We start from the raw sequence: 25,587 nt of genomic DNA on the forward strand, positions 1-25,587 counted from the left end.
ATTTCAAATGCTCAGTAGACACATGAGGCCAGTGGCTGCCCCTGCAAACAGCACAGATGTAGGACAGTTCCACCGGCTGGCCCCACGTGACAGGTGGACAACTGGACTCGCCTGGATCACGTGAAGTCTCACGGACCTCTGCCTCAGCCCTGGACATTTGGAGGTGATACTGAACACTGTGTATTGGAGCGTAAACAATGGCCTTGCTCACCGGCACAGGGAGTCCATTCTAGCCTGAGCGGATGAAGACCATGGACACGCATGCACGATCACCACCATATCAAATTTATTATTCCAATGGCACTAATACAGCTGGAGGTGCTCATGGTGACACTGCACAGGATTTCCTGCCTTCTAGCTTCTGTCCAAAGAGAACATCTACCCGCCTGTTCCTTCCCCCTTTCCGGAGGAAAATCCACTGCGGGCCATTTACCCAAATAAACCTCTTAATGCGTTTATTTTTAACTTTTTTTGGACATGTGAATTTCCCTCTTAACAAAAAACTTTGGGTGTCCCACCTCCTCCCCCATCCCTACCGGCCAGATAAGTCCCTGCCGTGAGGGCACTTCTGTTGCGTCTGAAATCTAGAAATAAATATCGAAAGAAACGGCATCAAGTGTTCATGTTGAGCGATGGCACGGAGTGGGCCCCAGAAACTTGTCAGGCAGAGCGTTACTGGGTCTGGACAGCCTCAAGGTGTCGTGGAGAATGTGGGGCTGTTGCTGTGGTCACCTGTCCCTGGGCGCAGCGGCTGCGCCCGAGTCCCACCAGGCAGCGGGCTGCGGGGAGGCTGCCTACAACTTGTCCAGGAAGTTGTCCAGGGCCGGGATGCCTTCCTTCAGGCCTTTGCGCTTGCGCGTCTCTGCCACCACCTGGCTGGGGCGGCTGGTGCTGTCGAAGGGGTCACCGGGCAGGATCTGCCAGTGGTCGAACACACACTGGGGAAAGGCCTGGCCGCCCGTGTTGGACCTCAGGTCAGCGGTGAAGCCTGTAGGAGGCACAGAAACGGCGCTCACCGGGCAGCCCAGGCAGCCTCACGGCTCCCTGGCGGAGGCCAGGAGGGGAAGGTGGGAACACAGGCCCACACCACACCAGAAGATCACTGAGTCCGGACTACCTGGCTCATGTCAGATGTCAGGCCCATTATCCTATCCCTCACCCAAAGGCTCCCTCAAAGGCTACTGATTAATAAGTGGGGCAAGGCTGGCCCTTCCTGGGCCTCTGGTCTCCACCTGCTCCTTCTCAGGATGAACCAGGGCTCCAGCACAGCTTCTCTGCAGGCTTTGCTCTTAGATTTACAGGCCCAAGGACCTTCCCCTAATTCAACAGTCCAGAGGCCCAAATGAGAAACAGGCACCTCCTCCTCCACAACTGCGATGCAGAAAGCAACAGCTCCCATCAGACCCACCCTGTGCCATGCACAAGAAGAAAGAACTGGGCCCCTGGGACTTCCCTTGGTGGCGCAGTGGTTAAGACTCTACGATCCCAATGCAGCGGGCCCAGGTTCAATCCCTGGTCAGGGAACTAGAGAGCCCACATGAATGCCACAACTACGAGTTCGCATGCCACAACTAAGGAGCCCGTGAGCTACAACTAAGGAGCAAGCCTACCGCAACTAAGATCCAGCACGACCAAATAAATAATAAAAAAGATAAGAAAAGAAATGGGTCCCGTCCTAGACCAGATGGGCTGAATGTCTGCTGGGCTCCACCCCAAAGGCAGCAGGCATCTGAGGACCACACCAGACTGGCACTTACCAAAGGACTCATTGACAGGCAGGTAGGCCTTCACAACAAACATGGGGGTGCCGGCCACCTGGGTCTCCTCAAAGACGTGGCCCCGCTTCCTGTTCAGCACACCGTAGATACCACCAACCACTTGTTCTGGACACTGTCAGGCAAAGAAAGGCTATTAGCAGCTGTTGGGCAGGGTGGGACCGGGAGCAGCAGCTGGGGGGGCCAGGCCTCCCCACCTGGATCTCCACAAGGTAGATGGGCTCCATGAGCCGGGGCTGGGCAGTCAGCACGCTGGCGTACAGGCAGCGCCGGGCCGTGGGGATGATCTGGCCGCCACCGCGGTGAATGGCGTCCGCGTGCAGTGTCACATCGTGGACGTCGAAGCGCACGCCCCGCATGTTCTCCTCACACAGCGCCCCCTGTGGAGGAAGGGGAACACCATCAAGAAACCGCCTCTATTGCAGCTCCTGAGAACAGGTCAGCCAGAACTGTCTGTGCCAGCTCCTCTAGGTCTCACCGACAGGGACCATCTCGGCCTCCCTAGGGTCCCCTTCCCAGAAGGCAGGACCACAGCCCCACCCTGCCAACAGGGAAACAAGGACAGGAGGACGCCCCAGTGACAAACCCACCAGAGCTGTGCCTGAGCAGCCCCTCACCTCCTTGGTGGCCCACTGGAAGCCGGCCACCACACTGTCCTTGATCTCGTTGAGGTATTGCACGCCCTTGGTGATGTCAGTGAGGATGTTGGGGCCGGTGCCATCAGGGCCAAAGCACCAGATCTTGCGGGCCTCAGCCACGTCCCACTCGTACTTCTCGGCTAGGTAGCGGGCCCGCTGCTTGAGCTCCTGCCGGGAAGACACCTCGCCCTTGTCGATGTCCTCGGCCAGGCCGTCGGGGAAGGGCCGTGCCTTCATGTACAGCCTGTTGTGCTTATTGGGGGACTTGGACAGGCAGAGCACGTTAGACTCCTCACTGACGGTCTCTCGGTACGAGACAACTGGGTCGGATTTCTGCAAAAGGAGCATGCAGGTCAGGTCAGGTCTGCCACAGGAACCAGACACCTGAGAGGCATCTTAACAGACGGTCTTCCTAATAACGAGGCCCACTTAACAGTGGCAGTGGCACAGAAAACAGAGTGAGTTTGATCTGGCGGCACAGAGCCATGCACGTCTTCTGTGTAAACATGAGGTGTGCAGGTACTCCCTTGTAGGAGGAAGCCCACTGCCAAGAGGGCTGGTGAAACAGTGAAACTCCACATATGCGGTATTAACTGGGAAAAAAAATCTCAAAAGATACAAGTGCTAGGCCTAACCCCACACCCCAGCATATTAGTTTTCTAATATAGAGAACAATGGGGAAAAGCTGTCACCATACCTGAAAAAAGAAAATTTCTTTTCTATAAGTAGAGAAACAAAAAGACAGAAGCTTAACAAAGAGAACCACATGTAAAGAAACCCAAATCCACGTCTGAGAACAGACACAGATCTGCGCTCAGTTCTGTGGGGGAAAAAAAAGGAGAATGGAAACCAGAACGCACCAGCTGGGCGTGGGGCCGGCTACGTAAGCCTCAGTGTCTGCACTTCCCAAGAGCTTTTTAAAAAATTTGTTAAGAAGCAGACCGCTCACACTCCAGCCTTGCCAACGCATCTAAGCTGGTGTCACGACAGCACATATCACCTGGCAGTAACGGATGGAAGGACAGAGAATTGAGTGGCCCAGTCAATAGGCCCCTCAGAGCCCAGCCTGGACCCAGGGCCCTGCCTTGCCCTGAGTCCTGAGGACAGCGGGCCTCCAGCCACCAGAGCAGCGCCAGGCCTCACCTTGATAGGAATGCAGGCGTGGTCCTCCTCCAGGTCCTTGAGGCAGATCTCCAGATGCAGCTCCCCGGCACCCGCAATAATGTGCTCCCCGGACTCCTCAATGATGCACTGAAAAGGGCCACGTGTCAGCCTGAGCACAGACCCCGGGACAAATGCGGGAAAGCCAAGGGATTCTAGGGACAGGTAGAAAGCGGGCTCCAAGCTTTCCTCCAGATGGAAAAGGCAGACTCCCAAAATGGGGTTTTGGGGGGAAGACAGCAGGGTCCTCTTTACTTGTTTTCAACATTAACCTTCTGTAAGGACCCTCCGTGCACAACCAGCCTGTAAAGACCCAAACAGCCTACGAAAGAAATCGGGTTCCTGGGTGGAAAACCACCATTTAAATTAAGGGGAGCGCCTCTACCAGGGCAGGTGTACCCAGCACAGCTGGTTTTCTCAACACGGAATCTCTACTTGTGTGAGAAGCCAGCGGAATCTTTCGGCTCAGCCACACGGCATAAGCCAATAAACCACCACTGCCGCAGGTGTCCGCCTCCAGCCGGGGCCCACCCACCTGCACCATGGGGTCCGACTTGGCCAGCCGCTTCAGGCCTTCCACCAGCTTGGGCAGGTCGGCCGGGTTCTTGGCCTCCACAGCCACCCTGACGACAGGGCTCACGCTGAACTTCATCACCCGCATGTTGTGGGCATGCTCGAAGGTGGTGATGGTGCCTGTCTTCACCAGGAACTGGTCCACGCCCACCAGGCCCACGATGTTGCCACAAGGCACGTCCTCGATGGGCTCGACGTAGCGGCCCATCATCAGGATTGTCCTGGGGGAGACACAAAAGGCCACAATGCATCAGCACTGGGGTGGCACATCCCCAAATGACCAAAGACAAGCCTCCTTTGTCTTGGAGCCTGCAGCTGTCTTCCTGTCTGAAGGGGCAGTGCCACCCCACCCTGGGCCAAGCTCTGAATCTATCTTGCGACCCAGGTCTCAATGACAGTTTTGGCTCCTGCACACCAGGACAGAGCCACCTGCTCACTAACACGTGCGCTGTGCAGGACTCTGCACCCTGACCCAGGCCAGACATGCGTGCCACAGGGAAACCGGCGGCACTCGCAGGTCGCAATACAGTCAGGGCCCCGAGGAACTAGCAGGAATGGAGGCTCTTCCCACTACCCACACCTGGACTAGATGGCCACCCGCCACATGACATCTCTAGGGTCAGAACCTACTCTCTGGGTATTTTAAAATGTATGCTGCCACCATAATTTCAGCCTAACTGCTTCCCAACTCCGGGCTGTGTCTCACTGTGAATCCCTAGTGGGGAGGAGGAGACACTATTTCCTGGTGGGCCTCCCCTGGCCAAGTCTACATTCAGATAACCCTCACCCTTCCCCCTTCACTGGCTTGAGGGACGAAAGGGAGGCTGCTGGGCATCCTCTGCCTCACGGAGCACCTCACCTCTGGATTGGCTTCAGGTATAGGTCTTCCTTCTTCCCGGGCGTGTAGTTGGGCCCCATGATCCTGACCTTCAGGCCGGTGGACACCAGCCCTGAGAAGACCCGGCCGAAGGCATAGAACCGACCTTTGTCAGAGGTCGGCACCATTTTGGAAATGTACATCATAAGAGGGCCTTTGGGGTCACAGCTTTTAATGCCTGAGGAGAGAGAAAGGAACCCCCCACAGGGGAAACTGATTCCCTGGCAGCTCAACTTTCCAGAATTCTGCAGCTCTGCCCAGCGTTCTAACCCCAGGATGCAGGCACACCCCACGTACCCATGGCAGCCTCGTCGTCTGGGGGCCCCTCGTACAGGAGCTCACAGCGGTACTTCTGGGCCGTCACAGGGGAGGGCAGGTGGATGGTAATCATCTGCAGCAGGGCATCCCCGGCAGGTAGCCAGCGGCGCATCACTGCCTACAGTAAGAGATGTGAAAGAGGGGCAAAAAAATGACTTGAGAAAGAATCTAGAAGAAGTGTCAAACAGCTGATGTCCCCTACCCACCCCTGCTGGTGACAGAGCTCCTGCTGGTGATACTTCTAATACAAGCCTGGGCCCAGCGTGGAGCCCTAACTGAGACCCTTACAGCCAGCTGTCTGATTACCTGAGAAAATGGCACTCAAGCTGGGATGGGGACTCACAGGATGGCCGCTCCACTCACCTTCAGAAGTGGTTTGCCTTCTTTGTCTTTATCTTCACTGTCCAACTTGATGTCCAGTTTTTCAATCAGTTTTGCCGTCTCCTCTTTCTTGAAATTCATGATTGCATCAAACACCTGACACCCAAGAGACATGGCAAAGTGGGTTTGGGAACGTACTGGAAGCCTGAAGCTACCTGCTTCCTGCTCTGGAGCTTTAAAGGCCATCTTCACTTACCGCCAAAGGCCTGACCCAATTAAGCAAATCACGGGGACACTTCTCGACAGATTGTTAAAAGAAAAAAAACCCTTTCTATTTTCAGATATTGAGCATACACTCACTAAACTCACAGGCTTGCAAACCCTAGACCCTCCTACCTCATCTCACCTGCTGCCCAGTCAGGGAGGCTGATGGTCCCCCTGATGATGAAGCCCAGGGGGCGGGGAGACTTCCCTGTCAGGGTGGAACCCTGAGGGCGTTCTGACCTCATGCTGCCTCATCCTTGTCCCAGGAGCTGCCTCTGCAGCCTGGCCCTGCCTTGCCCCACGGCATCTTGCTACTGGCTGCAGCAGGTTGGGTACCAGATTCTCAGGGAGCCCAAGGACAGCCCTGGGGACGCCTACCTATATCAAGCACACGCCAGCTCACCTTGAAGATGGGGTCCAGGATGAGCTGGCAGAATGTCCGCGGCAGCTTCTTGCCATCTGGGCTGTTGGCTGACTTGCTGAATTTGCCGTTGGCTGGATCAAAGTACCTGTCAGACAAGACTCAACCCAAGTTAGGGGAATCTGGGGGGATGCAGGTGTGAAGGACCCCATGGACACTTGGTCTGTGTCTCCAGTACTCACCGGTCTCCCCATAGCTTCTTCATCATGTCCTCCACCTTCTTGGCCCGCTCGGCAGGCCCCAGCTGACCCTCACCCTTGGCAGCAAACTTGGCCACGTACATCTCTGCAAACTGCTTCAGAGTGAAGGCCCAGCCGTGGAGACCAGACCCGAAGCCAACAGTACCGAGGACAGGGTCAATCTGAGAGAGCAGGAGAAAGCTGTGAGTTGGGACAGTTGGACACAAACCACATCAATGAAGCCCCCAAGCACCCCGGCCCTCAGACACTGGATTTCTTCAACAGCCGTCAGGTCAAAGTGAAGAAATTTTAGTCATCATGTACAGGGTGCCCAGCTCTGCCCCCATCACGACGGGGTGTGCGACGATGCCACAGGCACTGCCCCATGCCCCTCTGTTAGCAGGCTGAGCTGCTACCCCACAGCCTCCACCGAAGTCCAGCCTTCTTGCCACTCCAAGGTTCCTGGCAACCTCACCTTCCAACCTCCCAAGAATCCCCAGGAGGCCATGGCTTCACAACAGTGGTTTCCCAAGGGCAGCCCTGAAGGAGAAGACCACAACCCTTCCAGTCTGCATGAGGAATGCTGCTCACCCGGTGGGAGAAGCGGGAGGGGGTACTAGGAACACAGCAGGAGACGGCGATCCGCCAAGGGACCCCGACTTCAGCAGTCAGGCAATCTTACCATGATGTTGCCCATGGGGCCGCTCTCGCCCTCCCCGTAGGTGGAAATGATGACGTTGACATTCTCCACAATGCGCTGGAAGGTCTGGTAGAGCTCCTCGGGCTCCAGCTGCAGCTCAAGCAGGGCCCGGTCCATCTTGTTCATCATCAGCACAGGCTTGATGCGCTCGGCAATGGCCTGGCGCAGCACCGTCTCTGTCTGCACGCACACGCCTGTGGACCAGCAGGGGATGAGGCGTCTCCATCAGCCAAAGAGGGGACAGCCCCAGGTTCCCCGCCATCCGTGGGGAAGCCTGCTGCTTACCCGACACGCAGTCCACCACCACCAAGGCACCATCGGTGACACGGAGGGCGGCTGTCACCTCTGAGGAGAAGTCCACGTGCCCAGGGGAGTCAATGAGGTTGATGAGGAAGCCAGAGCCATCCTTGCTCTGCTTGATGAAGTTCAAGTCATTCTCTGAGAGCTCGTAGAAGAGGGAAATGGCCCTGAGAGATTGGGACAGGTTACCCGGATGGAGGCACACCTCAGCCTGGCTCCTAACCTGTTCCCACTAGCCCTGTGGTCCATCAGGTTCCTGCCCACGGGAGTCAGGGTGGATGCTCTTGATCCTGAAGTGAGGCTGTAATCCAGTAAAAAGCCAGACAGATGCTGCAACCTGTCTCCTCCCCCTGCATTACTCATCCCTAGAGATGAACTGCAGACTTCCCACACAAGAGCTATCCTATCCAGGGACATTTACCTCTGCAGCACCCTCTGCCGGGAACCACCACCTCTCTGGTACAGGTGCAATGGTACCAGAGTCCACCTGGTTCCTCTCAGGCTCAACACACCTGATTTCAAAGAGCTGCTACACAATCAGGCAAGATCCAGAAACCCCAAAGACTACCTTTCACCCTTCCCTCCCCAGCTGAAACGAGTCTCAGAGCCAATGACCGAGGAGATGTTACCAGATGAAAACAACTGTTGTTACAGCCTCTTTTTTTTCTTTTTTTTGCGGGGGAGGGGGGTTTTCTCACCCTCTCAACATCTGGGGCCAGAAAACTCACAGGGAGCCACCATAGGTAAGGCAAGACCTTTACCAGCATCCTTGGATGCCAGCAGCACCCACCCAGACTTCTCCAGACAATGCCAAGAGCCCCTCGGCCCCCCTCCTCTCCAAATCCCCTTAATACCACCCATCACTGTGCCTCTCCCACAGGAGACAAAGGTTCCCATCTCACTAGCTGAAGCCCCATTGTCTCTCACAGTCCAAAAACCCAGCCCCAATGTGCTCATCTCCCCAGAAACCTGTCAGGAAAGGGTTGGCTACTGTCTGTCCTCCCTACCCACCGCCCAAGGACTCAGAGTAAGCACCTCCCCCCTCCCTGTCCAGAGGGTGCCAAGGCTTTGCTCACGTTGACTTGATGGTGATGCAACGCTCCTGCTCGTCCTTCCGGGTGTCAGTGAAGCGGGTCTCCCCAGCCCGGGCGGAGGCTATGATACCCGCCTTGCACACCAGGGAATCCGTCAGAGTGGACTTGCCATGGTCCACATGGGCGATGACGGACATGTTTCGGATGTTGGCCTTCTTGTCCATGATGGCCCGGATCTGGTCTACTGTGAAGTTCACCTGGGCGGGGGGGGAGCGGGGGGACGACTCAGGATGGCCCAGCACTCCAGGAATGAGGCTTGGCACTGAGACCTTGATCAATAGAGACTGCTAGGCCATGGCCAGAGGGAGCTGGTCCTGGCGCTGCCTCAACTCCCACCCAGATCCCCCTTTCTCTGTTGACACCCCTTTAAAAGTGCAATTCACCCCGTCCCTGAAAAGCCAGATGCTGGTTGTCACAACCCAGAATGAATACTGGGGAGTAAGTCTAAAAGAATGACAGCAGATTTCCTTTATAGTATATTGACATATCTAGGGTCCAGCTGAAGTTCCCCCCACTGTGTTGCCACTGGTTATACCCCCAGCCTTCCCCCAACCAAAGGGCCTCTTTAAAATCCAAGGTCACCTCTCGCTGTGCAGGGTGGGGGTCAATCAGGTAGAGCCACGCACCCTGCCCCTGATTCTTAAATATGCCCCCCCCGGTCGGGTGGGAGGCTTGCGCAGCCCTAACAGGCACGAGCCTCCACCTCGTAGTTCTGGAATCAGGTGTTCACAACTGGGAGGTACAGGGAGGACCAAGGTTACACAACGTCAGAAGACGAGACGCTTCTAAAGGTCTTACTCTTCTCTCCTTTTGCCATTTCCTTGCCTCCCCCGGCTCCCGACAGAAAATCGGACTCAAACTCCCAGCCCACGGGTTACATAAGGCGGCTCCCCTCTCCCCGCTCGCACCGCGGCGCCCGCCATTACAGCGTCTGCCACATCATCATACCCCCCGCCCCGCCTCCGCCCCAGCCGGGCCCGGGGTCCTGGAGGCGGCGGCGCCCCCGGAAGCGGAGCTCGGCTAGCAGTGCATCGCGCAGACATGGCGGCAGCCGCTTCCCCAGCCCCAGGCCCGCCGGCCCCGCCGCCGCCGCCATGTCTCCTCAGTCAGGGAGGCCACAGCTCTCCAGGCCTGGTAGGGCCGGCCCTACGGAGGCCCCGCCGCCGATTCAGGCCGCCCGTTGAACAGCGCTGCTCACCATGGTGGCGGATGGCGGTGGATTCTCCCAGGCAGATCCGAGTGTGACTAGCCGCGCCGAGGATGGCGGCGACGACGGCGGAAGAGAACGCTGACGTCAACACCCGAGCTTTTATAGGCCGACGCCGGTTGGGCGGGTCATCTGACCCCGCTTCTGGGGCGGGGCGAAGCGACGCCCCGCGCAGGCGCATGGACGGCCTCCCACAGGGTAACCCTTGTGCGTCGGCGCCGCTGCTCTAATATAGAGGGTCTGCGTTCCACACTTGGATTTTCCCTGGGGCGTGGTCCGCCCGGTGCAGGGTGCACGCCTCCCGGATGCAATGCTTAGGTGCAAAAAGCGAAGAGCCGTTTTAGCTGAGAATATTAACCATATCATAGCAACTACATCAGTCTGCAAACTGCCAAGCACTCCTATTAAAAGCAGATTACAATATTAATAGGGTATGTAGATTGCACCAAGGTTAATTTCCTCGGTTTGATGTTAGGTAAGATGACAGTACAGGGGTAAGAGTACTAAGGACCTCTCAGTACCATTTTTGCAACTACCTGTCTATTTACAAGAAAAAAAAAGCTTTTTTAAAGGCAGGTATTAATCACTCATTTATTCCACAAAGACAGATCGAGCGTCTACTATACCAGGCACTGCTATAGGTGTTGTGGATATAGCAGTGAACAAAACACCTTATTAGCTCCACCACTTTAAGTGTTCTTACAGTAGATACTCGTATTTTTCTATTCTTCAGTTTCCTTATCTGCACAATGGGGTCATCAGTACGACCTCACTGGGGGAGAGTAAAATTCACTAAGTATATGTACAGGGATTAGCGCCGTGCCTGACACAGTTCTCAATACACATCAGCTATTTTTAATTAGCTATCATTACTATTAATAAAACACATTTCAGGTACTGGTTTGCCCTGTCGCAAGCACGGGGGCTAAGCGCTTTTCTACATGCGCAATCTCATTTTCTACTTCATTTTCTCTCCAGGGGGAGGCGCAGGAAGACTATTTTGCATTTGTGTCCTAATATGACCCTAAGAAACAGCTGTATTTCAGATCTCTGGCTCAAGAGAACGAATTGGCATTCAATTCAGTATTTTTATTCTTGGTAAAGAGCCCAGCTCAATGCCTGGTACACAGTAGGCGCTCATAAGTATTTCTTGCACCAATTAATGATATTCTCATTAGCGTAAATAAACCCCTTTCAGTAAATCTTCCCCTAAATTCACTCTGTCAAAAAGAGGGGGACTGCAGTGCTTTCCCTGCGCTGGGAGAAGAGGAGATGTGCGTCTGTAAAAAGCCATGCAAGTTCGGATCTGGACTCTAAGCCTATGCACTCCTCTCTCCGCAAAGGCTTTGCGCGTTTTGCTTTGTAAAGCGCTATCACAGCCCTGATTTCGTTTAATCGAAGACTGCCGTCACTATCCCGCGTTTAACCCAGGGGGAAACTGAGGCAGGAAGGAGCTGCTCCAGAAATATCTACCGAACGACCGAGGATCGGAGCCGCAGAGTGGCAGGCAGCAGACGTCAATGCCCGAGCTCAATCCCGTATCTTTAACACCTGCGCCTGTGTTCCTGACACGTTATGTTAATTTTACATGGCAAGCGCATGCGCCGTTGGGGGGACGCGATTTCAGCAGATGGGTATCCAGTTTCCCATTCTTAATAAATGATTTATCTTAATTTTTTTCTTTTTGCGGTACGCGGGCCTCTCACTGTTGTGGTCTCTCCCGTTGCGGAGCACAGGCTCCGGACGCGCAGGCTCAGCGGCCATGGCTCACGGGCCCAGCCGCTCCGCGGCATGTGGGATCTTCCCGGACCGGGGCACGAACCCGCGTCCCCTGCATCGGCAGGCGGACTCTCAACCACTGCGCCACCAGGGAAGCCCCTATCTTAATTTTTAAAAAATGTTTAAGTGCACTCAGCACTAACTGTGTGCTGGGCTCCGTCTTAGGCACTTCACAGCACTTCCTTGCAAATTGGAACATTTCAGAGATTAAAAGCAAAAGTTTTCTCGTTAAGAGGGTTGAATTTGCTCCCAAGTGAATAGATTGCTTGAGAAATTTTAACTTAATGTAAATTAAAGAGGCCGGGGAGAGTTTAAGGGGAATGGGGAAATTTAAGACATTCCCTCCCCTCTGTAACCCTCCATGCAGAGGTGTTCCACCCCCAGCTGCAGGGATGGGGCCAGATGTTGGCAGGGGACAACTCCCCACCGCCATCCCCAGACCCAGAAGCCTGGGGAGGAGCAGGGCTTCAGCACAGCAAAAGCAGACAGCCAGGCTCAGGGTCTGCAGTAATAAATACAGCTGAGGGTAAAGGGCGGGGAAGAAGCACGAAGAAAAGCAACCGCTGCAGGAAAGCTCTGCTGCGCGTGCGCTCGCTGCGGCGCGGGGCGGACACGGAGGTACCGGCAGCGGCTCCTGCTGACCAGAGGCCGCCACTGCACACCCCTGGCATCTGCCTTTTGATGCTGTTGAGCGTGTATTGGATACCCATCACTACCCTTTAAATCAATTAATTCACGGGACTTCCCCGGTGGCCCAGTGGGTTGGACTCCGCGCTCCCAATGCAGGGGAGCCGGGTTCGACCCCTGGTCGCGGAGCTGGATCCCGCATGCACGCCACAACTAAGAGTCCACATGCTGCAACTAAAGATCCTGCATGCTGCAATGAAGATCCCATGGGCCGCAACTAAGACCCAGTGCAGCCTAAATATTAAAATATAATAATAATAAACCAATTAATTCACGTAATCCTCCCCACACCCTGGGCTTTGTGTGGGCTCATTTATGCAAGAGCAAATTGAGGCTCAGAGAAGTTAAGTGATTTCCCCAAGGTCACACAGCTAATAAGGGCAGAACCAAGTGACTTAAAAAGGCATGGTTTAGTGGTCCACCCATACGCTGGAATATTACTCAGCCTTAAAAAGGAAGGAAATTCTTCTCTCTTTTTTTTGGCACTTTTATTATTTTTTTTTGAATTTTATTGTATTTATTTTTTTATACAACAGGTTCTTATTAGTTATCCATTTTATACATATTAGTGTATACATGTCAACCCCAATCTCCCAATTCATCCCACCCCCACCCCCACCCCCACCACTTTCCCCCGTTGGTGTCCATATGTTCGTTCTCTACATCTGTGTCTCTATTTCTGCCCTGCAAACCAGTTCATCTGTACCATTTTTCTAGGTTCCACATATATGCGTTAATATACGGTATTTGTTTTTCTCTTTCTGACTTAGTTCACTCTGTATGACAGTCTCTAGATCCATCCACGTCTCTACAAATAACCTAATTTCGTTCCAAAAAGGAAGGAAATTCTGACACAGGCTACAACATGGATAAAATGGTATGCTCAGTGAAATAAGCTGGACACAGAAGCACAAATATTGGGGAATTCCCTTGCGGTCCAGTGGTTAGGACTCTGTGCTTTCACCACTGAGGGCCCAGGTTTCATCCTTGGTCAGGGAACTAAGATCCCACAAGCTGCATGGTGTAGCCAAAAAAAAAAAGGACAGATATTGTATAATTCTACCTATATAAGGTCCCTACAGGAGTCAAAAGGGACAGAAAGTAAAGTGGTGGAGGCCAGGGTCAGGGGGAGGGGGAGTCAGTGTTTCATGGGGACAGAGTTTCCGTTTGGAAAAATGGAAAAGTCCTGGAGACAGATGGTGGGGATGGCTGCACAACAATGTGAGTGTACTTAATACACTAAACTGTACACTCAAAAATGATTTAAAAGGTCAATTTTATGTTATGTATATTTTACCACAATTTAAAAGAAAAAATGCATGGTTTAGTCAGGGAGCAACTCTGCTCCACTACTACTTCCTAGATGGATTCCAGATTTGGTTGATCTGAAACCAAAAATCATGAGTTTAGATTCTGCCCTCGCTGCCTGTGTGAACTTGGGCAAGTTACATAATCTCTCTGAGCCTCAGGATCCTTCATGTAAAATGTTGAATAATAACAGAACCTATTCTATTATGGGACTCTTGCGAGACTTAAAGAAGTTAATATAAAGTACCTAGCACAGTGCCTGGCATACATTAAGCCCCGTTGAAGAGTTTGCTCCTGTTATGGGCTAAATTGTGCCCCTCCCCAAAACATATATATTAAAGTCTTAACCCCCCAGTACCTCAGAATGTAACTTTATTTAGAGACAGTGTTTTTATGTTTGTTTGGGGTTTTTTTTTGGCAGTACGCAGGCCTCTCACTGCTGTGGCCTCTCCCATTGCAGAGCACAGGATCCGGACGCGCAGGCTCAGCGGCCATGGCTCACAGGCCCCACCACTCCTCAGCATGTGAAATCTTTCCGCACCGGGGCACGAACCCGCGTCCCCTGTATCGGCAGGCGCACTCTCATCCACTGCGCCACCAGGGAAGCCCTAGAGACAGGGTTTGAAAGAAGCAATTAAGTTAAAGTGAGGTCTTTAGGGTGGGCCCTAATTTAATATGACACCAGTCATATTGGTGAGATTGCGAAAAGACAGGCCCAGAAGGGAGACCACAGAGGGACACAGGAAGAAGGCAGCCATCTGCAGGCCAAGGAGAGAGGCCTCAGCAGAAATCAAGCCTGCCGACACCTGGATCTGGGGCTTCTGACCTCCAGAACTGTGAGACAATAAATTTGATGTTTATTTACCCATTCTGTGGCATTTTGTTGTGGCCTCCCCAGCAAATTAAAACAGCCCCCATTGTGAGATAGAAACACCAGATTTTATATATTGCAACCATTCCTTCTAGGAGCATTTATTAGCACTTACTACCTGCTGCATTGAGGAGAGCGAGGTACTCTCCTCGGGCACAAAATTTAAGGGGGGGGAGCTCCAAAAAACTCAGTCCTGATGGTTTTTGTTTTTTTTTTTTTGACTGCACCACGAGGTATGTGGGGTCTTAGTTCCCCAACCAGGATAGAACATGTGCTCCCTGTAGTGGAAGTGCAGAGTCTTAACCACTGGACTGACAGGGAAGTCCCCGATGATTATATTTTAGTATCACTTTTTAAACTTCAAATAAATGCAAAAAAAGTCCATGATGAGCAAAGCATCCAAATTTTAAAGAAAGATAGGACCAGGGACTTCCCTGGTGGCACAGTGGTTAAGAATCCGCCTGCCAATACAGGGGACACGGGTTCGAGCCCTGGTCTGGGAAGATATCACAAGCCATGGAGCAACTAAACCTGTGCGCCTAGAGCCCATGCACCGCAACAAGAGAAGCCACCGCAATGAGAAGCCCACGCACCACGTTCGCGGCAACTAGAGAAAGCCCGCGCAGCTACAAGGACCCCAAAAATAATTAATAATTATTAAAATAATTAATTAATTAATTAAAATAATTAATTAATTTTAAAAAAGAAAGATAGGACCAGTATTATTGATTTCTCCTTTTCTCTCAGGGTCCAGGATAACTGCACACAGCTCAGGGTTAGGTAGTCCCACTACATGCTCTAGGGATGTTCTGTAGCATGCAATGTTCTGGAATAGCCTTAGGAAGGGGTGTACTGCTTCTCTGGATGGTTGAACAGCTGAGTTTAGGGAGGTCTGGTGGGGCTGCATGGTGGGAATGGGTGGGCCAGTGTTGGTTCCTAAGATCACTGAACTGTGCAGAGGTCTCACGGAGGAGACGGATTTGCTGGCCCTTTCAGAAGGTTCTCACTGTTCAGATCCAGTTTACAGAGGCTAAAACTGAGACTCTTAGAGGGTAAGTGAAGGTGGATCTGTTCCCGACTCCGCCTCCTGTGAGGGCTCCCAGCAGGTCCACAGGGACTCACTGAGAGCCCTAGGCAAACTGTTTTGCATTTCTTTGCAAATCTGCCCCTGGGACCTCAGGCTGAGGGACTTTCCACCCGCCCCGCCCTTCCCCGCCTGCAAACACACCCATCAGTTTTGCAGCCCAACCTTTTTGCTTGGAATTCCTCACATCCCTCCAGTCTCGGCACTCATTCGTCTAGCAAATGTTTTCCTGGGAGCCTGTCAGAGGAAAAAAAGAATCCCTGCCCTCGAGGAGCTGACCCTCTGGTGAAGGAAATAGTCAATCAAATATCTGCACAAATGGAAGCTTTCAAATTGTGCCAGGAAGGAGAAAGAGAAGAGGCAAAGGAGAGGATAGACTAGGGAGGGCTATGATCTAGCCTGGGGGATCCCAGAGGGCTGCCTGGAGGAGGTGATTCCTTAACTGTTACCTGAAAGATGACCAAAGTGGAGATGGCATTCCAGGGAGAGGGAGCAGCAGATACAAAGACCCTGAGGTGGGAGGCACAGTGAAGAAACAGTGTGACTCTGAGTGTAAAAAGAGCAGAAGGGGTACTTCCCTGATGGTCCAGGGGTTAAGAGTCTGTGCTTCCACTACAGGGGGTGCGGGTTAGATCCCTGATCAGGGAACTAAGATCTGGCTTGCCGTGCAGCACCATCAGAAAAAAAAAAAAAAAAAAAAAAGCAGAGCGGGCAGCTCTAGATGGACCAGTCAAGGCATGACTCTGAGACAAATGTTGGCTCATTTTTTCTAAAAGGGCCAAGTAGAAAACATTTTGGCTTTTCCGGCCACACGGTTTCGATCACAGCTACACAACTCTGCACGTAAGCAGCCAGAGATGACACATACTCAAATGGGCATGGCTGTGCTCCAATAAAACTTTATTTATGGGCTCTAAAATTTGAATTTCATACAATTTTCACATGACATGAACTATGATTCTTCTTTTGATTCCCCTCTGGGACTTCCCTGGTGGTGCAGTGGTTAAGAATCCGCCTGCCAATGCAGGGGACAGGGGTTCGATCCCTGCTCCGGGAAGATCCCACATGCCGCGGAGCAACTAAGCCCGTGCGCCGCAACTACTGAGCCTGCACTCTAGAGCCCGCGTGCCACAACTACTGAGCCCGTGTGCCACAACTACTGAAGCCCGCACGCCTAGAGCCTGTGCTCCACAGCAAGAGAAGCCACCGCAATGAGAAGCCCGCGCACCGCAACAAAGAGTAACCCCTGCTCGCCGCAACTAGAGAAAGCCTGCGCGCAGCAATGAAGACCCAACGCAGCCAAAAAAATAAATAAATAACAAAGAAATAATTTTTTTGAAAATGTAAAAACCATTCTTAGCTCACTGGGGCACACAAACAGGCAGTAGAGGGGGATACGGCCCCTGGGCCTTAGTTTCAGACCACCCCACCACCCTGCCCAGCTCTAGGAGAAGGGTGGCCCTATAATTTATCATCTAAATAAGAACACTTTACATTTGCAAAGTTGCGATTGAATTTTTTTTATATATATATATATACATATGTATATATGTATGTATTCTTTTTCAGATTCTTTTCCACTACAGGTTATTATAAGATATTGCATATAATTCCCTGTGCTCTACAATAGGTCCTTATTGTTCATCTCTTTCGTATATAGTACTGTGTAACTGTTAATCCCAAACTCCTAATTTATTCCTCCCCTCCCCCTTTCCCTTTGGTAACCATAAATTTGTTTTCTCAGTCTGAAGCTGTGATTGAAGTTTAACCAAAATACAGAAACGGCATAAATCAAACGTATAAAATCTGATGCCTTTCACAAAGTAAACACATGCCAGTAGCCAATATGAAAATCAAGATACAGAACGACCGGCCCTCAGAAACCCCAGAAATCCCCTGTGTCTCTTCCAGTCACTACCCAAAGATACCCAGCATCCTGTCTTCCAACAACACAAACTGGGGAGGGGGGGGGCTATTTTTGAATTTCATACACCTTGAATCATGCAGCATGGCCTTTTCTTGTTTTTAACTCTTATTCCTTATTTTTTTGGCTGTGTTGGGTCTTAGTTGCGGCATGCGGGATCTTTCATTGCAGCATGTGGGCTTCTCTCTAGTTGTGGTGTGTGGGCTCAGTAGTTACCGCACACGGGGCTTAGTTGCTCTGCGGCATGTGGGATCTTAGTTCCCTGACCAGGGATTGAACCCGTGTCCCCTGCATTGCAAGATGGATTCTTAACCACTGGACCACCAGGGAAGTCACAGCAGCATGGTCTCTTTTCAATCCAGCTTCTTGCAGTCAACATTCATACGAAGGTTTACCCATGTTGGGGATGACTGAACTTCACCTGTTCTCACTGCTCCATTCTCTTTCTGAGACCCTGGCACAATTTACTTATCCGTTTCACTGTTGGTGCGCATTTGGGTTGTTTCCAGCTTGGGGCTGTTATGACTAATGCGGCTATGGAACATTCTAGCACGTGTCCTGGCAGCATTTCTGTTGGGTACATACATAGGAGTGGGAATGCTGAGTCATACACTGTGCCTGATTCCAGCTTGAGTGGATGTAGGCATTCACCAAACTGCAAATCAGGACGGGTTTGAAAGCAAAAGGGACACTAATTGATTTACACCAGAATGATGGTTGTAAACCAGGCTTATCCCAGGCCCCTGGGATGTGTGGTCCCCCAGGGTATAGGGGAGCATATGAGTGAAGAACCCCAATGAGCAGAACTCTGATACCTCCTGTGCCTGATGTAAGCCTCATTTGTAAAATGGAAGGGGTAATCCTCACCCTCCAGCACAGGGTCACACCCAGGAGTGATTTTGCCCTCAGGGTACGCTGGGCCATGTCTGGGGACCTTGGTAATTATCACAACTTGGGGGGGGGGCTCCTGGCATCAAGTGGGTGGGGGCCAGGGAGGCTGCTCCATACCACACAGTGCCCAGGACGGCCCCCCAGACAATGATCTGGCCACAATGTCCACAGTGCCAAGGTTGAGAAAAACCCTATATGTGATTATTTACAACATGGTCTAAATTTTTCGAGTGCAGATAGTATTCATTCATCCAACACATACTTAGCACCTCCTGTCTTCCCGACATTGAGTGAGGTTCTGGGGACACAGAACAAGCATCCCTGTCCTGGGGGGCTTATAGTTTAGTGAGAGATGGCAGGGAGGACAGTAAATAAGTATGTGATATGTCAGATGGTGAGAAGTGCCATGGAGAGAAGTGAAATAGCATTAGGGAACGCTGTACTGGGGGCGGATGGTAGCAAACACTTTACATGCATAAGGAGATATCAGAGCAGAGCCCTGAAGAAGATCAGGGAGGGGGCAATTGTGGGTGTCTGGGGGAAGGGCATTCCAGGTGGGAGAAACAGCTTGCGCAAAGGCCCTGGGGCAGCACCATGCTTGGCATATTGAAGGAACAGCTAGGAGTTGACTGAAGCAGAGTGAGTGAAGGGGAGAGAGAGAGGAGAGAGGTGAAGATGGGGGGTAGGCAGGGCCTTGTGGTTCACAGGGAAGATTTGGGCTTTTACCCTGAGGGAAGTAGGATCCCAGAAAGGCTGGAGGGCTGTGGGCAGAGGAGGGGCAGGACCTGACTCAGGTACTTGGGGGCGCCCTCTAGTGGCTTCTGTGGGGAGGACAGACCACGGTGGGGGAGGGGCTGCAGGGGGGAGGCATGGCCTTGGGGATTGTGCTGCTCCAGGAGAAAGATGGTGGGGGCGGGCTTCCCTGGTGGCGCAGTGGTTGAGAATCTGCCTGCCAATGCAGGGGACACGGGTTCGAGCCCTGGTCTGGGAAGACCCCCACATGCAGCAGAGCAACTGGGCCCATGAGGCACAACTACTGAGCCTGCGATGAAGAGTGGCCCCCGCTCGCACAGAAAGGAAGACCAACACAGCCAAAAAAAAAAAAAAAAAAAAAAAAATATATATATATATATATATACATAAATAAAAAAAGATGGTGGGGGTGGGAGGGAGGGAGACGCAAGAGGGAAGAGATATGGGAACATGTGTATATGTATAACTAATTCACTTTGTTATAAAAAGAAACTAACACACCATTGTAAAGCAATTATACCCCAATAAAGATGTTAAAATAAATAAAATTAAAAAAAGATGGTGGGGGCTGAGGAATGGAAAAATAAAATGTGGTCCATTCACACAGTGGGATATTATTAAGCCATAAAAAAGAGTGAAGCACTGACACACGCTACAATGTGGATGACCCGAGAGAAGCCAGACACAAAGAGCCATGTAGTGTGTGATTCCATTTATATGAAATGTCCAGAACAGGCCAATCCACAGAGACAGAAAGTGGGTTAGTGGTTGTCAGGGCCTAGGGGACAGGGGAGTGACTGCTAATGGGGACGGGGTTTCTTTTTGGGGTGATAGAAATGCTTTACAATTAGAGCACAGTGATATTAAAACTCATTAAATTCTACATTTAAAACAAACCCGGTGGACTTCCCTGGTGGCGCAGTAGTTAAGAATCCGCCTGCCAATGCAGGGGACACGTGTTCGAGCCCTGGTCCGGGAAGATCCCACATGCTGCAGAGCAACTAAGCCTGTGCACCATAACTACTGAGCCTGTGCGCCACAACTACTGAAGCCCATGCGCCCTAGAGCCCGTGCTCGGCAACAAGAGAAACCACCGCAATGAGAAGTCTGCGTACCGCAAAGAAGAGTAGCCCTCACTCGCCACAACTAGAGAAAGCCCGGGCAGCAATGAAGACCCAACGCAACCAAAAAAAAAATAAATAAATTTATGAAATAAATAAATAAAATTTGTTTATTAAAATAAATAAAATAAAACAAACCTGTTGACTCTGTCCATTTCACCCCATCCACCCTGGCCCCCACCCTGGTCCAGGACCCCATCATCAGTTGCCTGGGTGACTGCACCAGCCTCCTCCCTGGCCTCCTGCCTCTGTTATGATTCCCCACCAGCCATTTTCCACAGCTGCCGGGGGATCTTTGTAAATACAAATCATATCTTACCCTGGGTTAATTAATTTTAATTTGGTTAATTTTAATTTTTTTTTTTTGGCCGTGCTGCATGGCATGCGGGATCTTAGTTCCCCAACCACGGATTTAACCTGTGCCCCCTGCGGTGGAAGCATGGAGCCTTAACCACTGGACCACCAGGGAAGTCCCACTGGTTAATTTTATGTGTCTGCTTGGTTGAGCCATGGTGCCCAGATATTTGGTCAAACATTATTCTGGCTGTTTCTGTGAGGTGTTTTCAGATGAGACTGATATTTTAAATCAGTGGACTATTAAGTAAAGCAGATTCCCCTCCCTAATGTGGGTAGGCCTTATCCAATCAGTTGAAGGCCTGACTAGCACAAAAAGACTGATCTTACTAAGCAGGAATTCTGCCAGGAGACAGCCTTCAGACTTGAGCTGTGACTTCAGCTCTTCCCTGGGTCTGAATATTCAAAGGCAATTTCAATGTACTTGTTTCCCTAGTTGACACTGGCAAGTCACATAACCACTCAAGACCTCAGTTTTCTCATCTATAAATTAGACCTAATAATGGTACCTATTTCATGGGGTTGGTGTGAGGATGAAATGGTAGCACATGTTAAGTGCTTAAAACAAGGCTTGGGACTCCTCTGGCAGTCCAGTGGTTAAGACCCATGCTTCCAATGCAAGGGATCGAACCCTGGTCGGGGAACGCGTCCAAGAAAACACAACAACAACAAAAAAAAACACGAGGCTTGACAGCAAGTATTAACTGGTATTGTTACCATCAGCAGATTACAGTGATTTCTGTGGAAAGTGGAATTGGTGGGTCAAAGGTTAATTGACCTCCTTTTTCTGAAAGGCAGTCAACCCAGCCATTTTCCACACTGGCTGTTTTAAATATTCTCAGCTTCTCTTCCTCCTCATATTTTGAAAAATAAAATACTAATCACCTTGTAGAAAGGCCTCAGGTAAAGCAATCAAAAATATCAATTTGGGGGCTTCCCTGGTGGCTCAGTGGTTGAGAGTCTGCCTGCCGATGCAGGGGACATGGGTTCGTGCCCCGGTCAGGGAAGATCCCACATGCCGCAGAGCAGCTAGGCCCGTGAGCCATGGCCACTGAGCCTGCACGTCCGGAGCCTGTGCTCCACAACAGCAGAGGCCACAACAGTGAGAGGCCCGTGTACAGCCAAAAAAAAAAAAAAAGCAGGTTGGAAGGAAAGAGGAAAGGGAGGGAGGAAGGAAGGAAGGGCCAAATCTAGCCTGACAACTGTTTCTGTACAGCCTTTGAGCTAAAAATGTTTCTTTTTCTCTTTTCACTGTTTGAAGCAAAGAATAATATTTCATAATATGTAAAAATTATATAAAACTCAAATTCAATGTTTAGAAATGAAGTTTTACTGGCACACAGCCATGCCCATTGAGTTAAGTCGTTGCTACAGATGCTGTAGCCCACAAAACTGAAAATATTTATTATCTGGACCTTCACAGAAAATGTTTTCCCATCTCTAATTCAAAACAGTGTCTAGGGCTTCCCTGGTGGTGCAGTGGTTGAGAGTCCGCCTGCCGATGCGGGGGACACAGGTTCGTGCCCCGGTCTGGGAAGATCCCACATGCCGCGGAGCGGCTAGGCCTGTGAGCTATGGCCGCTGAGCCTGCGCGTCCGGAGCCTGTGCTCTGCAACAGGAGAGGCCACAGCAGTGAGAGGCCCGCGTACCACAAAATAAATAAATAAAAAAAAACAAAAAAACAAAAAAAACAGTGTCTAGCATGTAGTAAGTGTTTGGTATTTGGAGAAATTATTACTGAATATCTGATGGAAGAATCTGATGCAGTTTACCACTTGACTCTGCTCTTCGGAGAGGGTCAGGCCTGGATTAAGATTCTGGCTCTGGGGGACTTCCCTGGTGGTCCAGGGGTAAAGAATCTGCCTTACAATGCAGGGGACACGGGTTTGATCCCTGGTTAAGGAACTAAGATCCCACATGCCCCGGGGCAACTAAGCTGGTACGCCTCAACTAGAGCCCAAGTCCTGCAATCTACAGAGCCCACGCACCCTGGAGCCTGCGCACCGCAACTAGAGAAGAGAAAACCCTCACGCCACAACGAAGAGCCTGTGTGCCACAACGAAAGATCCTGCATGCCTCAACAAAAGATCCCCCATGCGGCATCTAAGACCCGATGCAGCCAAAAATAAATAAATTAATTAATTAATTAAATCTTAAAAAAATAAAAAGATTCTGGCTCTGCCTATGTCTGGGCAGGTTGCTTCCCATGTCTGAGCCTGGGTTTCATCATCAAAAAACAGGGGTCAACAAGAATGCTGATCACACGGAAAGAGCTTGATCTGGTAGTTCTGTGAGAGCTCAGCAGCCTTAGCTACTGAATATCATGACTCCCTCATGAGTCCATAACCCTGGCCTCAACGATAAACAACTTACAGTCCATTTTGTTTCATCCACCTTTCCCCATGCCCTCCTCATTCTTTTTTTCTTTCTTTCTTTTTTTTTTTTTTCCTGGCCAGGCCACACAGCCTGTGGCTTGTGGGATCTTAGTTCCCCGACCCGGACCCTCAGCAGTGAAAGCAGAGTCCTAACTACTGGACTGCCAGGGAATTCCCTCCTCCTTAGTTTAAAGCAAATCCTATATCATTTCTTCTGTACATATGCCCTCATGTATTCTTTATTTTTTATTTTTTTTATTTTTATTTTTTTTTTGCAGTATGCGGGCCTCTCACTGTTGTGGCCTCTCCCGCTGCGGAGCACAGGCTCCGGACGCGCAGGCTCAACGGCCATGGCTCACGGGCCCAGCCGCTCCGCGGCATGTGGGATCTTCCCGGACTGGGGCACGAACCCGCGTCCCCTGCATCGGCAGGCGGACGCTCAACCACTGCGCCACCAGGGAAGCCCTGCCCTCATGTATTCTTCACAAAGACTCTTTTTATTTTTTTCTCTTGTATTTTATTTATTTATTTAATTTTGTACTGAAGTATAGTTGATTTACAGTGTTGTGTTAATTTCTGGTGTACAGCAAAGTGACTCAGTTACACATATATACATACGTATATTCTTTTTCAGATTCTTTTCCATTACGGTTTATTACAGGATATTGAATATAGTTCCCTGTGTTATACAGCAGGACCTTGTTCTGTATCTATTTTACATATGGTAGTGTGTATCCGTTCATCCCAAACTCCTAATTTATCCTCCCCACCCTCCCAACCAGTGCCTTTCCCCTTTGGTAACCATAAATTTGTTTTCTATGTCTGTGAATCTATTTGTTTTGCAAATAAGTTCATTTGTATCATATTTTAGATTCCACATATAAGTGATATCATAGGTATTTCCCTTTCTCTTTGTGACTTACTTCACTTAGTGTGATAACCTCTAGATCCATCCATGTTGCTGCAAATGGCATTATTTCATTCTTTTTTTATAGCTGAGTAATACTCCATTGTATGTATAAACCACATCTTCTTTATCCATTCATCTGACAAATGCTCTTTCCATAACATAGCCGTAGCACCATTATCACACCTTCAGCTGTTCCAACCGTGATGGTTGCAAGAAGCTATAAGTGATCAAAGTTCATAAAACTATACATGACCACCACCACCAGCAACGAAAACATGCATGTAAAAACCGGTGAAATCGGGCTTCCCTGGTGGCGCAGTGGTTAAGAATCTGCCTGCCAATGCAGGGGACACAGGTTCGAGCCCTGGTCCGGTACGATCCCACATGCCGCGGAGCAACTAAGCCCGTGCACCACAACTACTGAGCCTACGCTCTAGAGCCCGCAAGCCACAACTACTGAAGCCCGCACACCTAGAGCCTGTGCTCCGCAACAAGAAGAGCCACCTCAATGAGAAGCCCGCGCACCGCAACGAAGAGCAGCCCCTGCTCGCAGCAACTAGAGAAAGCTCGCGTGCAGCAACGAAGGCCCAACACAGCCAAAAGTAAATAAAATAAAAATTCAAAAACACCCCCCCAAAACCGGTGAAATCCAAATATCTGTACCTGAGTTGATTGTATGGTACCAACATCAATTTCCTGGTTTTGACAACACACTGTAGGAATGTGAGATATCATCATTGGGGGAAGCTGGGTGAAGGGTACATAAGTGTGAAGGGTGCTAGTTCTGCACCCTTTTCAAAATAAAAAAAGTGTAGGAAAAGTAAAACAAAACCCTGCAGAGTCAGAGTTTGTGTGAGGTGAGGGAGGTCACCTGTACAATTGCGGAGTTGGATTCCCTCTTTACTTAAATTTTAGTATTTTCTTCATCATGGATTTTTTTTGCATTAATTTTATTTTTAAAAATACCGCACAAACATACTTACCTTGATAACTGAGTCATTTGGGGCGCTGTCTTAATTTTGCCTAATTCTTGCCCTGAGATTGATCATCTCAAGGGATGGGCCCTGAAATACACGTTTCTGTCCTCTTGCTTCCAGGTTTTGACACACGAAAGTTTGAGTACAGCGGCCCGTGGGCACTGGGGAGCCACGGAGAGCTCTTGAGCAGGGGAGTTTCCGGTTAGTGCAGATTCCAAAGGTTTACTGTGGGTGGGGAGGCGGAACTAGGGGGGGCGGGGTGGGGAGGGGCGGTTCGCCGGCATCCCGGGAATTGGGCAGGGGGTCCGGCATTTCTCCTCCAGGGGCCAACCAAGGAGGTGTAGCGCCCGCGCTCCTTCGGCCGCGCTGGGACCCGGATGTACAGTGCGCGGGTCGCCCGGCCAGCCGAGGCTGTCCCGCGCTGCCCTCCAAGGCGGCTCACTGCACGCACTGGCGGCCGCTGCGCGGGCCAACCGTCTCCTCCCCCCACGTCGCCGGGCGCCCAGTCACGCACCTGGAGGCCGCCTCGCGCCGGGGGCCGCGGCACCTGGCTGCATTGTTGTCGCCTCCGCTGTCTACTCCCTCCCCAGACAGGACTCAGCACCCACCCCCACCTATGCCGGGCTCGTGCCCCTTTAAGAAGCCAGACGCGGCCAGGGGTGGGCGTGGTCGCCGCGAGCGAAGGGGGGGGCGGTGTCGGGCCGCCCTGATTGGCCCGAGGCCCG

At 51.2% G+C, this 25,587-nt stretch overlaps 1 protein-coding gene, 1 long non-coding RNA gene and 1 other non-coding gene across 3 annotated transcripts; all 3 read right to left on the bottom strand.

The window, feature by feature from the left end:
- Window positions 1-264: 264 nt before the first annotated feature.
- Window positions 265-9,974, bottom strand: EEF2 (eukaryotic translation elongation factor 2). Its single transcript, XM_004277206.3, has 15 exons — window positions 9,820-9,974; window positions 8,604-8,818; window positions 7,513-7,694; window positions 7,210-7,421; window positions 6,531-6,709; window positions 6,331-6,436; window positions 5,706-5,819; window positions 5,322-5,460; window positions 5,007-5,202; window positions 4,110-4,368; window positions 3,557-3,664; window positions 2,393-2,746; window positions 1,973-2,155; window positions 1,758-1,890; window positions 265-988 (listed from the first exon to the last, which is right to left on the bottom strand). Exons 1-15 carry the CDS (start codon window positions 9,820-9,822, stop codon window positions 795-797), a joined length of 2,577 nt encoding a protein of 858 aa, XP_004277254.1. The 5' UTR covers window positions 9,823-9,974; the 3' UTR covers window positions 265-794.
- LOC117195762 (small nucleolar RNA SNORD37) lies at window positions 6,787-6,851 on the bottom strand. Its single transcript, XR_004475584.1, has one exon. It is a non-coding gene; the product is annotated as a small nucleolar RNA SNORD37 (small nucleolar RNA).
- Window positions 9,975-13,957: 3,983 nt separating the features above from the next.
- On the bottom strand, window positions 13,958-25,520 carry LOC125963791 (uncharacterized). Its single transcript, XR_007476199.1, has 2 exons — window positions 25,377-25,520; window positions 13,958-14,210 (listed from the first exon to the last, which is right to left on the bottom strand). It is a non-coding gene; the product is annotated as an uncharacterized LOC125963791 (long non-coding RNA).
- Between the last annotated feature and the right edge of the window lie 67 nt (window positions 25,521-25,587).

The sequence above is a fragment of the Orcinus orca genome, chromosome 3 (genome assembly GCF_937001465.1).
Source record: "Orcinus orca chromosome 3, mOrcOrc1.1, whole genome shotgun sequence".
Classification (NCBI taxonomy): domain Eukaryota; kingdom Metazoa; phylum Chordata; class Mammalia; order Artiodactyla; family Delphinidae; genus Orcinus; species Orcinus orca.